The sequence below is a fragment of the Musa acuminata genome, unplaced genomic scaffold (assembly GCF_036884655.1).
Source record: "Musa acuminata AAA Group cultivar baxijiao unplaced genomic scaffold, Cavendish_Baxijiao_AAA HiC_scaffold_1070, whole genome shotgun sequence".
Classification (NCBI taxonomy): Eukaryota; Viridiplantae; Streptophyta; class Magnoliopsida; order Zingiberales; family Musaceae; genus Musa; species Musa acuminata.
In genome coordinates, this window is record NW_027021284.1 from 39,734 (window position 1) to 52,265 (window position 12,532).

The window sequence follows — 12,532 nt, forward strand, 5'->3', positions numbered from 1 at the left end:
AATCTAGACATAGTCGATTACAAGCGAATCCTATGTTGTCCGACATGTCATTGGTTCATCTGACACTTCGTCCAATCCTTCGATGTATTGCCCAATCGACATGTTGATTCTTGCAACTTCCAATCTCCTTGGCGTAAAGTCTGATCCTTCAACCCGATGCCTAAATTCATGACACGAAGCCTTCTACCGACACGTCGATCGATCCTCCAGCCGACGTCCAATCTTCTAATATGTTCTCTTTGGCCTAACGTTTGATTTCTCCTACTTTAATCAATTTGCCTTTTATGATCGAAGCTAGTCCTGCGTTACTTAAATGCATATTAGATCACAAACACATCAATTGATTTCATCATCAAAATCCGAGATTCAACAACATGTCCTTACTTTGACGAGTAAGAGATACTATTATTTATGTTGTTAGGAGTGTAATATGGATTTATTTTCATTCACTATTGTGAGTTTATAAAGGTTCCTCCGAGTATGCCTTCGAGCATTTGATATATGTCAATATGATGATTAACTTTTGAATATATATTTATTTTATAGTTGCCTTATAAAGGTTCCTCCTCGTATTACGGAATTTTTTTACTTTATTTTAAAATTTTAAAGTAACCAACCAATAATACTATACCAAATTTCAATTGAGAACAAATATTCCTTTAACTAGGGCTAGTTGAATTTTATTTTTGAGTTATTTTTGAGTTAGTATCACTATATTTCTAAATAAAACCTATGACTACTTTTAATTTATATTTTGATAAATAAAAAATTATAATAAATATTTATTATTTATATATATTAATAATGTGATATTTATTTATTTGACTTTTGATATATGGAATGATGTTATAATCCAATGAAAAAAATCCTAAATGTGGTAATATTCTTTCTTGTATAATGTAACAATTTATAACTAAAAAATTAATATAAATAAAATATTCCTGACTAAATTCATCATTTCGGCTTCTCGTTATCCAAGAAACAAAGATAAATTATTGTATATTGGTCATCATGCATAATTTGATTTAGTTACCTCATTTGAATAGACAACATAACATTCTAATCATCAAGTTATCGTTGAATCTGTAAAATTTTACAATCAAAATCAGAAATAAGCATTTTATGGGGAGGAATCATGGTTTAGAATTTATGTAACAACTTGGGTAATAATGACATAAATATAAAAAGACAAAGGTTCGCTACTTTAATAGCTCTAAGGTCAATTTTCAGAATGAATGAATGAAAGCATATCGAGGGATAATAAATAATTTATCATAAGTTTTTTTTTTTTAATTTTTATTTTAATTATCACTAAAGGACTTTTACCCTAGATTTGTACCTCCAAAACAACAATCTCCTATGTCGATAGAATATTCTCTTAAACGTTGGCTAATTGTAAAAAATTGTTTGCCCATGAGAGATAATTTGGGGAATAAAAGTTCAATTAAGATTTTAGGAAGAATTTTATAATTTAAATTATATAATAACATTGATTAAAAACCACTTATAACTTTATGAGTCTTGCATCAGTAAAAGAAAAAGAAAAACTTTAGTCAATCATCAATAAGCATACACCTATGATGAAAATGATGAAATTAAAATCAGTTGGACCATTATGATATTCCAACATCCACTAAATAATTCAATTATGTAGTCATCTAGATCGAGTCTTTTTTACCAAAATCCATAGATCTTAGAAAATCTTAAATTTACTTATATTCAAAGGGTATGAAAAGTTAAGATTAGAAATTATATGTAGAGTAGGCCAAGTTTGAGCAATCGATTAATTCCAAAAATTGGAGTAAAAGACACAACTTCGACCCTAATTTGATCATCCTTGTAACAAATCTCACTATCTTCCCGAATACATTGGATTTTGCTTTTGTCCTACACTCATGTAAGTCACATTGCGATAAGATTTGGTGTTATGGTCACCCCTCATTTGTCCATTTTGTTCGTATCATAATCTACCATCTCAAATTAATTTATCTAAAAATGGTTTGAAGTGGATTGATTCTTAAGACTCTTAATTAAGGCTCATATTGGCATTCTTAACTTGGAAGTCTTCAATTTACTCGAGTGTCGAATGTTCTTTTTTCAAGATTCCTTAAAAATTAGCAATTCTATAAATTAAAAATACCCTTAAACATTCAAAATCAGTAGTAAAATAATCCCTCACACAACTATTGTATCTTTAGCATCCTTATGTTTATCTGAAAATTTTGAAACTAAAAATGGCTTTTTTTTTCAGATGATTATTTTCTTTATTTGAATTATGAAAAAGTAGTGATCAGAGGCAACGTGAGCAATTTAATGATCTTTTCACTATCTATTGATCTTAGTGATAACTAAGGCTCTTAATTCAAATCAATTTTATCATTTACTTGGCAAGTTAGATATCATGGATAATGTCTAACAGAGGAGAGTGCTTAGAAGGATCACACTAAATCTAATAATTAACTACTATTTTCATATGATGTCTGAAATGGTAATATTAAATGTAATTACTTATTGTCATTTTCACAAAAATATATGAAGATGATATGTTTTTAGCTTTAATGTAATACAATAAATATGAATATATATATATATATAATATACATATATATATATATATATATATATATATATATATATATATATATATATACATGGAAAGAGTCCATGAATATGGTAATCGGTCCTCGAAACATTTCTCAGTTTCAGATGATGAAAGTTCGATATCTTCTCACACTAAGAGTCATCGGCCTTCTCTATTCTCTATATAATGGACAGTTGTACTTTTCCAAATCTCTGATGGTTGGAATGGATGGTATGCTCAATAGCAGTCATAGCATCAACCTCGGAAGTAGCGGTCGTCCCCTTCCCGATAACCTGCTGGCAGAGATCCTCTCCTACCTCCCAGCAAAGACCTTCTTTAGGCTCCTCTCTGTTTGCAAGACCTTTCGCCAGCTCTCATCAGATTCTCATTTTCTCCTTTCACAGACGTACCACAACAATGTCATCTCCGGCTTCTTTCCCCACATCCGCAACATTCCTGGGCCCTTCTTCCTCATTGACCCCTACGCCGGTGTGCCCAGAAGCAGCCTCGAATTCTTGTCCTACAGGAAAGTCGTAATCCTTGGGTCAGCGGGTGGCCTCGTCTTTGTCTTGCATAACAAAGATGATGCCTTATGCGTCTACAACCCGGCCCGTGGGACTCGGTGCCAGCTGCCCTCCCCGCCGAGCAAGTATTGGACATGGGGCGGCATCGGCATCGCGGTGAGATTCATGAACGATGGAGATGGGGTGACGAAAAGCTACAAGTTGGTCTACCTTTCACGGACCCCAGAAGGGAGCTCGTTGCACCGCTGTCAGGTCTATGACTCGTCTGCGAGGGTGTGGACGATGGACAAGGAACTCGACTTCGGTCGGATGGAACTACATTTGGAGCACCCGGTGGTCTGCGACGACGTCGTATTCTGGGCATCGTCACATTCGAAATCGTACGAGAGGATCGACCACTATGTCGTCGCCTTTGATGTGAGGAAGGAGCGCACGCAGATCATCCCTCTGCCGAAAGAAGCAGCCGTCGCCTACTTGGACACGATCGGAATAGGCAAGTGGGAGGGGAAGTCGCTGTGCCTAATCCATTACGAAATGTGTACTTGGGTGATCGGACTGTGGCTGCTGAGGAAGACAAACGACGGTCCGCCAGGATGGGTAAGGGTGCATGAGGTGAGCTTGGGCCAGATAGGGTTCAGGGAACCCCCCAACGTGAGCTGCGTCGTGCTGAGAGAGGTGGCGATGACCACGTCACTTGTTTTCACCGTAGATAGCGAGGCATATAGCTATGATATAAAGGATGGAGAACTCAAGAAGCTGGGATCGCTGGGATGCAGTTACCCACTATTGATCCCTTACTCTAATACGCTTCGGCCATGCGGTGAAGAAGAGGAACTGTTCGTAGATAAGAGAAGAGAAGTTGAATGAAAATTTTTGTCTTTCATGTGTCCAATGCTACGATTAAATATCATGAAATAGAGGGTTTTCTGTTAGTAGAATTTTCTGCCATTGTGAATGAAACAGCAAGAAATGATTTCTTGGGAGACAATATTAAAATTGTTACGAGAAGGTATAACATATCATAGACAGGTTCTGCAAAGTAAACAGGTTGTGCAAGAAAAAGTTCACATGTCCTGAAAGAGAAGAGGATTGTTTAGTTGATTCATATGCATGCATGCATGCATGCGTTCCCTGTCGAGCAACAACATCTTGTCATTCGGCAACTATAACCAATCTGCACTCTATACAACGTCGGCAACGAATTCATATGCTTTGAAATTTAAGAAAAAAAAGAAATATAACATACTAAATAATACTTACCGCATGCTTTAAGTCATAAAAGGAACCTCTGCATTATTCTCATCTTCATCTCTCTTTTTTTTTTTTTTTTTTTTGCCCTTAATTGCCAATATTACAGTTTCTCCTTTCTTTTTTTTTTTTTCTTCTCAACCTCGTCCACAATCGTCATTGTCCTCTTTTTTCAACCTTACCTGCACACGTTTAGATTAAAAAAGTTAGGATTTATGTTAAAAGAAAAGAAAATACTAATATGAGCTATGAGTTATTAAAGCATTATGGGCTGAACTAATGCGCTATGTGCCCAACAGATAAGAATCTTTAATGGAATTATATCTGTAGTTAGATTTGGAAAGGCAAAAAACTCATGCAACTTCATAATTAGATCACTCATCGTCGGTTAATTCAGTGGTCAGATCTCAGGAAGTCTTGTCCGGCAAAAAAAAGTACCGAAATCTTGATTCAAATGGGATGATGCTAAAACCCCGAACACCAAGTAACCTCTGCTTCCTTTTCCCTCTTTTTTTCTCGATACGTTAGATGTCATGTGTTAGTGCAAACAACTTTACGCCGTGGCCTCGGGGCCGACGCGGTTTGTTCTGGGTCCGAATGGCGGGGATCTCCCAGGGGGGTTCCTCGGGACTGTAGAGGTCGCCGGCTCGGGTCGGTTCGGTCGTGGAGGGGGGTCGCCGTTTCCTCTGGGAAGGGGCTCCTCGCCTGTGCGTCCGGTGAGAGGCGCCTCGTCTTCGTTCCTGCACACAGGTCGGGTCGGAAGCTCGGCCTGACCCTTCCAACGATCAAGTTAGTGATGTGGAGTGGAGTGGTTTTGAGGGTGTTTTTGTGTTGTCCTCTCCCTCCTTTTCTCCCTTGGCATGCAAGGGTTTTTATAGTGAAGGTGGTGCGTAGGACTGCTAGCAGGGAGCAGGATCGAACTCCCGGTAGCGTCTGACACTAGTGTTGGCGTCACGTGAGGGGCTGGGCTCCTGTAGGATAGTGACGTGCCTCGGTTGGCGTTCTGGTCTTGTTTGACCAGGTGTTGTCAGGTCAACCGAGGGGCGATGCGTCATCCGAGACAGCTGACGTCAGCCCGAGTCTTATCGCCATTATTACCCTCATCATATTCCCCCCCCAATGGAAGTTATGCGTCGGTTGCCGTAAGGCGAGTCCGAGGCATGGCTTCGGTTCTAAGGAACCGTCTCTGTCGGGCGAAGGCCGGTTCATTGCCAGGGGTGTGGGAATCATGGAGCTTGACAATTGACGAGGGTTGGATGTGCAGTGGTGGCTCTGGGTGGCCGAGGAACCTCAAGTAGTGGTTCGTCGGTCAAGTTGGGCTTGGTTGTAGGGGTGGTAGGCCCCTCAGGCGGGCAGGCCGCGCAGGAGTGGTCTCGGGCAGCATGGGGTCGAGGAGCTCTCGGGCAGGCAGTGGCCGAGGAGCTACTTAGGCGGGCAGGCCGCGCAGAGGAAGTCTCGGGCAAGCTGTGGCCGAGGAGGTCTCGGGTAGGCTGTGGCCGAGGAGGTCTCGGGCAGTATGCCCTCCTTCTAGCGCCAAAATGTTACGGGGAACAACTGTATGCCGTGGCCTCGGGGCCGACGCGGCTTGGTTCGGGTCCGAATGCGCGGGGATCCGACGCGGCGCTCCTCGGGACAACTGGGGTGGCCGGTCACGGCGGTCCGAATGGGACGTAGCGTGGGGGGTGAAGCCTCGTCGTGGTGACTGGGAGATGCGACCTTGCCTTCGTTCCTGCACACAGGTCGGGTCGGAAGCTCGGCCCGACCCCTCCGACGATCAAGTCAGATGATGTGGAAGGGAGTTTTCTGCCGTGGAGAAGTCCCCCCTTTCGTTTAGAACTCGGGGGTATTTATAGGGTAGTTTAGCGTTACCTGATGTGCCCGCCTGTGGGAGGCAGGATCGTACCTCTGACGACGTCTGACGCTGTTACTAACGTTGCGTGGAGAACCGGACTGTCGCAGGGTATGGGCGAGGGTCGGTCGTCGTCCTCTCCTGTCGTGGTCAAGTGCACGGGGTCGGAAGTCGTTGCCTGATAGTGGATGACGTCAGCGCGTGTCGAGTCAGCGTTATTGCCTTCCTCATTGGGCAGAGTGGCGCCCAGGTGGGGCAGTCGTCGTGACACGTCATGTCGCCATTATTACCCCTATCATCATGGATAATGTCTTACTGAGGTTTTCATATGATATCTCAAATGGTAATTTTAAATGTAATTACTATTTATCATTTTCATAAAAATATATGAAGAATGATATTTTTTTCACTTTATTTTAATACAATAAATATGAAATATATATAGTTTCATGGTCAGAGTTTATGAATATGGTAATCGGTCCTTAAAGAAGAAAGTTGTGTCGATAGAAGACGCAGAGGATGACAAGAACATGTGTATATATATACATACAAGCACGGTGGTGGGACGCGGAAACTTAAATAAGAAAGCCGTAAGGGAGGTGCCGCGGGCGAGCGAACCACCACCGCTTACTTAGCATATAAATCAATATATACACATATTGATTTTAAAAAAAGAAACTTCTCATTTTTCAGATTTTTAATAGCGCTTAATTTTTTGCTTAATCCTTGAAATATCCAATTATCTACCCTTTTTTTTTTTTTCTTTTTTTCCTTTTTCTGTGGACTAGTTGGATGAATCGATCCAATTATAGTATTTTCAGTAATACTAAGAAACAATCGTCAATGCAATAAAAAATATAGTTATAATATTTTATATTATGAAAAATACTATAACATAAAATAAAAATACTGTAAAAAATAATATTTTCAAAATAATTATATTTATAAATATATTATATTATATTATTTTTTGGGTATTACTAAAATACTATAACATCGTATTAAAAATATTGTAATCGGTATTAGGTTAAAAAAAAAATTGATGTCGGAAAATTTCTGAAAACGTGAGACTCTTTTATGGAGAAAAAAAAAAAAGAGAGAATTCCCTCACATTCATATGCATTAAATTGCTGTTCGAGGGGCAAATGACAATCGACTTACAGAGATTGACCGAGTCAATAAATATGAAAATTGTTGTGTTTATATATAATACCACCAAATTAATGCAACAGGGAATTTGCATCGCATTCATCCTCACTAAAAATTGGTGGATTGAGGCGTTGACTTGCCAACTGCCTGAGTCATTTCGATCCTCGCCACAGCTTCCGATCGAAGTCAACGACGTGCTCGTCTTCCCCACATGGATTTCATCGGTAATCCCCCAGAAAAAAAGCTCTATCATGTTAATATACTATGCTCGAGAAAATGTCGGTGTTCATCACGTTAATTCCATCGGGAATTAAGCTGCATTATATTATGCTTCCTCCCGATATATATATATATATCTCATAAGAAATGGAATAATCATGCATCGAAAAGAACACCCAAACAAGCGACAAGTATAACGATGGCATGCGGTTACGTGATGGCAACCACTTAAGCAATGCAAGCACGCAAAGGAAAGATAGAAGTGACCTCTCACACACAAATGTATGATTTATTACAACCATTTTTTGTCCTTTTAAGTTTTGATTGTTATTATAGCATTGTTATGTATGCTCATATATTGCTAATTAGATCTTCGATTTAGTCAATTAAACTTAATTAATTATACTTTAACGCTCAATTAAAGTTATTTTTCTTGAGACATGTGTATTTATTTATCTATTTATTTTCGGTACCAAATGGAGACCTAAGCATATCCATTCATACATTTTAACTTCTACTCAAAACCCACCGCCTACCCCCCACCATTAATCCGTTGTTTCCTCCCTCGACGTTTCTTCCCCGTTGCCAGCGATCGAAACCAGTGCTCGGCGTCTCCTCTCTCTCTCTCTCTCTGTCTCTCGGTGAAGGATCTCTTCATCTGCCCTCTTTTCTTTTTGGAGTTCGAGATTGCTTCCGTTGATCGACGTGGTAAACGTTTGTGGGGGGGAGGGGGTATCGGATGTCGATTGCAGGGGGTGAATTTGGTCGCGGTGGGGATCGACGGCTGATTCGAGTGTGAGGAAATCGGGCATGGGTTTCTTTCCAGGCTGATTGGATCGGCCTTCTTGTTTCGGTGGTTTCGGTGGGATCTTCCCTCACTTTGATCTTTGTTTGGGGGGCGAATATTTCGGAGGGAAGATGGGGTATTTGAACTCCATCAGTGGGCTTCAAGCAGACGGTGCTCCGGTCAGCGGGGGAGGACTCAGGTCTCGTTCGTTTATTCCTTGTGAAGTCGTATTAAGGCTTACGATATTCTTTTCTAGATTTGTTTATGTTTCGTATCTCGTGCGATTTTCGAGCTGATCTTATGCTAGCATTCGCTTCATATATTTTGAGTTCTAATTCGAAGACAAACTAGCTAGTTATTGGAAGAGATTTATTTATTTATTTATTTTTTATGTATAAACAGTCGTTTATTCCTTAATAATTCAATATAAGTTAGATCCTTAATAATTGACAAACAAGTTATGAGATGGTTCGTCAGATATGGATGTGTGAACTTACATGGGAAACATGGTTCTTTTACGCTGAATAAACTCATAGAACTGCTTCCTATCTGTTAATTGTGGTTCTTGAATCTGCAGTTGAATATGTTGCCTAAAGTAGGCTGTAAAGAAACATCCTACTCTTGCGTGTCAATCTAACATTAAAACTCATGCTTATTTCTTTCAAGACAGTCAAGATGGGAAGTTTGGTTATGGGTATGCAAGCTGTCCGGGGAAAAGATCTTCGATGGAAGACTTCTATGAGACGCGAATTGACAGCGTTGATGGAGAAATTGTTGGCTTGTTTGGGGTCTTTGATGGTAAAATTTCTGCAGTATTTTGTTGTCTTTGTTATGTTTAGAATGTCTTATCTTTTTTTTTTTTTGTATTTGCAAATTTTTGGTAAAACTGACATAGAAAACCCATTCATTAACTTGCTTCTTTCAATCCTTTTCTAGGGTAAATTTCTCTCGTGGAGAGTTGCTTATACATTCAATATCCTAACGTTAGACTTTGATGCTTTGATGAGTGGTTATGTAGGTCATGGCGGTGCCCAAGTAGCAGAGTATGTTAAACAAAACCTCTTCAGCAACTTACTCAGGCATCCAAAGTTCATTACCGATACAAAATCAGCTATAGGTGGTGCTGATTTGCATTTTGTACTATGAAAGAGCTTTTAGAGAACAATAATATTTGGCTTATGAAATTCATCTGTGCTGTTACCTTCAGCTGATGCATACAACCACACGGACGCAGAATTTTTGAAATCTGAGAACAGCCAGAACCGAGAGGCGGGTTCAACTGCATCAACAGCTGTCCTTGTTGGTGATCGTTTGCTCGTTGCAAATGTTGGGGACTCTAGAGCTGTCATATGTAGAGGAGGAGATGGTAGGCCCCTCATCCTTAAATCAGTTCTCTTATCATCAATTATGTGTAACGGATTTCTGTACTTAATCTAGAACTAAACCGGCTCAATTTAGATGGAGTTTACTGCATTTTTTTTTACTAACTGTATTCTGACAACCCAACCTATTTAAGAGCAATATTTAGAATGTGACACCAGTGACATCTAGGTTCTTAGGATATATGTAGGTTCTAGACCAACAAAGTTTTTTGGCCTTCTCTTGATCCTGCCAAATGCTATAGTAGCTCTGTGTGTCTCTGGTGTACTGAACACATTGAAACAAATAATCATATAGTTTCAGATTCTTCAAAAATATAGTAATATAAAAAAGTATAGACAGGAAGGAGAAAGAGAACATATTCCTGTTTGGATTCACAGAATTTAAGCCTGAAATTGGAGAATTGAACCTGCGAAAAAATCTTCAGAAATGGCTGAAACTGCACACTTATGGTGATAAATGAGGATTTAAATTGTTGATGATGGATGAGGTGCTAAAGTTCATTACGCTCTCGTATTGCATGTACTCTTTTTGAAATGAGATTTGAAGATTAATAGTTTACTAGCAAGTTAAACAGGATTGGAAACTTAATATTAAGTTATCCAATTTTTACACAGCATTATTTAAAGAATAATAATCACTTTTTTATGCTACTTCTATAAGCCATTGCACTTAATGTCTTTATGACTTATCGATGCTACAGTGGTTTCATAGCTACATACTTTTGGTGAAATTGTATACTAATAGTTTAGTCATGTTATCTTGTCTTTAATGTATGATCTAAGAACTATTTTTTGTTCATCGCTTGAGTGTTGTTCCTTGATGAAACTTTCCATTTAGCGCTGTACATAGTAGGTTTTGGTACCACTTTAGATGTATGACATGTCTTGGAATCTACAAATGGGATTTTTATTGGTGTGATTTATTATTCTACGGTCTTTTATCCTCCAGTCCACATTTTGTTGGTTATATTTCTTGCATTCTGGAATTGACCCTTGTCAAAACCATCTAATCGTAGACTTCGACGATCGGGAGTTTAACTATTCACGCCAATGACAAAACAGGATGACAATGGAAGTTGATGTTTCCTTAATCCTGAAGCTTGTCATAAGCATATTTCTCCATTATTTGTTTTGTTCAGTGTTAAAGAATATATTTTTTATATGGAACTTTAGGTAGATATTATTGTGTCTCCATTATTTTTTCTTGCCAAATTTACATATTTTTTATCAAAAATCATCCCTCATGTATGTAGAGCTTGGTATTTAACATTTTACATATTTCCATAATCATTATCCGTGATCTACCATTTGCTTTTGTTTGGATGTTTGCTTGCCCATTTGTTCATCTCATGGTTCAATTACTATATGTGGTCATCTTTAGTTTGAGATTATTGCCTTCTAACTAGATTCAAATTTCTGATTGATTTATGAATGGCAATAAACAGTACTGTGTGGTGCTGTTGACATACTTGTTGTCATTGAATCCTGTTGTTTATGTTTGTTCTTATGCCCGTTGAGGTTGTTCTGTATTCTTTATAAGATATCCATGCAATCTCTTCTCATTTCAATTGATTGGGTCGAAAAATCAATCTAGAATTTGTTGCATCACTCGATCCAGTTATCTTGAAAATTGTAACTAATAAAGACTTTTTATTTAGCATATTAAAAGCTGCTTGTGGTTCTAATTTTCGTTGTTTTTTTTTTCCCACTTTTTCTTTGTTAAATCGAGTTTGGCATCTCAACTTGTGCTCAATTAATACAAAAGTTTATGTATTCTATGAACCTCTTGATACAAACATCTGATTCTTGGTTTTTCAGTGGCATCAGTTGCAACAAGTCCTTTTCTGAGGCAAACAGTTGTGCCAATTTCTTGTAGAGCACCCATTTTACTTGCAAGTTCTGTTTCTTGGTTCTTACAATATATTGCAAAAGCAATTTTCTGATCATGATAGAGTAGTTGACCAAACGAACTTCTGGGTGCTTCATAATTTAGAGAAAAAAGTCTTTTGTTCCCCATATGGTAAGTTTTGCTTCTAGTTTGTGCAGTAGATTGCAACGGCAATTCTTCTGATTGCTTGGTAATTTAGAGAAAGAAACCTTTTGTCCCTCGTGCATCATGGTCAAAAGCCAGTTCTTGGTACTTTGAACAACAGAGACCTGGCAAATCAACCTGTTGTGGTACTTGGTTGATGTGAGCTCTCATAATTAAACCAATCACTCTATTTTGATGGTGATAATATGGAGATGATTTTCTCTGGATGTGCTTGAAGGTTCTGTTTTTAACAAATTCAGTATCTGAAATAGAATACAATCACCAGAATCTTGTATTGAATTATTGATTGAGCCTCTTAAAAGTTTAGTTCTTTACTAGGAACTCGGCTCACGCTATTTTTTGTAACTTTTGCAGCTATAGCTGTCTCAAGGGATCACAAGCCTGACCAAACAGATGAGAGAGCAAAGGATTGAGGATGCTGGGGGCTTTGTAATGTGGGCTGGTACTTGATCTCCTCCATCATTTTTTATCAGTTTAGATCATTTCGTTATATAAATACTGATCAACTGTAACTGCAGGGACATGGCGTGTCGGTGGTGTTCTTGCCGTTTCTCGTGCATTTGGTGATAGGCACCTGAAACAGTTTGTTGTCGCAGATCCAGAAATTCATGTTTGATCTCTGACCTATCACTTTATTCCTACAATGTTATTGTCTTCAAGACTCGAGACATATCATCATCTGACAGTAATGCCTTTGACTGCTTCGACTACTGTTGAATGCAGGTGGAAGCGGTTGATGG

The 12,532-nt window shown here is 38.7% G+C and overlaps 1 protein-coding gene across 3 annotated transcripts; it reads left to right on the top strand.

The window, feature by feature from the left end:
- The first annotated feature begins 7,924 nt into the window (after positions 1–7,924).
- Positions 7,925–12,526, top strand: LOC135666056 (probable protein phosphatase 2C 59). 3 transcript variants are annotated; one of them, XM_065177562.1, is made up of 6 exons: positions 7,925–8,556; positions 9,028–9,155; positions 9,376–9,474; positions 9,565–9,723; positions 12,147–12,234; positions 12,311–12,526. In XM_065177562.1, the coding sequence occupies exons 1-5, from the start codon at positions 8,489–8,491 to the stop codon at positions 12,203–12,205; spliced, it is 513 nt and encodes a 170-aa protein (XP_065033634.1). In that variant the 5' UTR covers positions 7,925–8,488; the 3' UTR covers positions 12,206–12,234; positions 12,311–12,526. The 3 variants fall into 3 exon arrangements, with proteins under 3 accessions (XP_065033634.1, XP_065033633.1, XP_065033632.1); XM_065177561.1 differs by having other exon boundaries at positions 12,147–12,526; XM_065177560.1 differs by lacking the exons at positions 12,147–12,234; positions 12,311–12,526 and having other exon boundaries at positions 9,565–12,140.
- The last annotated feature ends 6 nt before the right edge of the window (positions 12,527–12,532 follow it).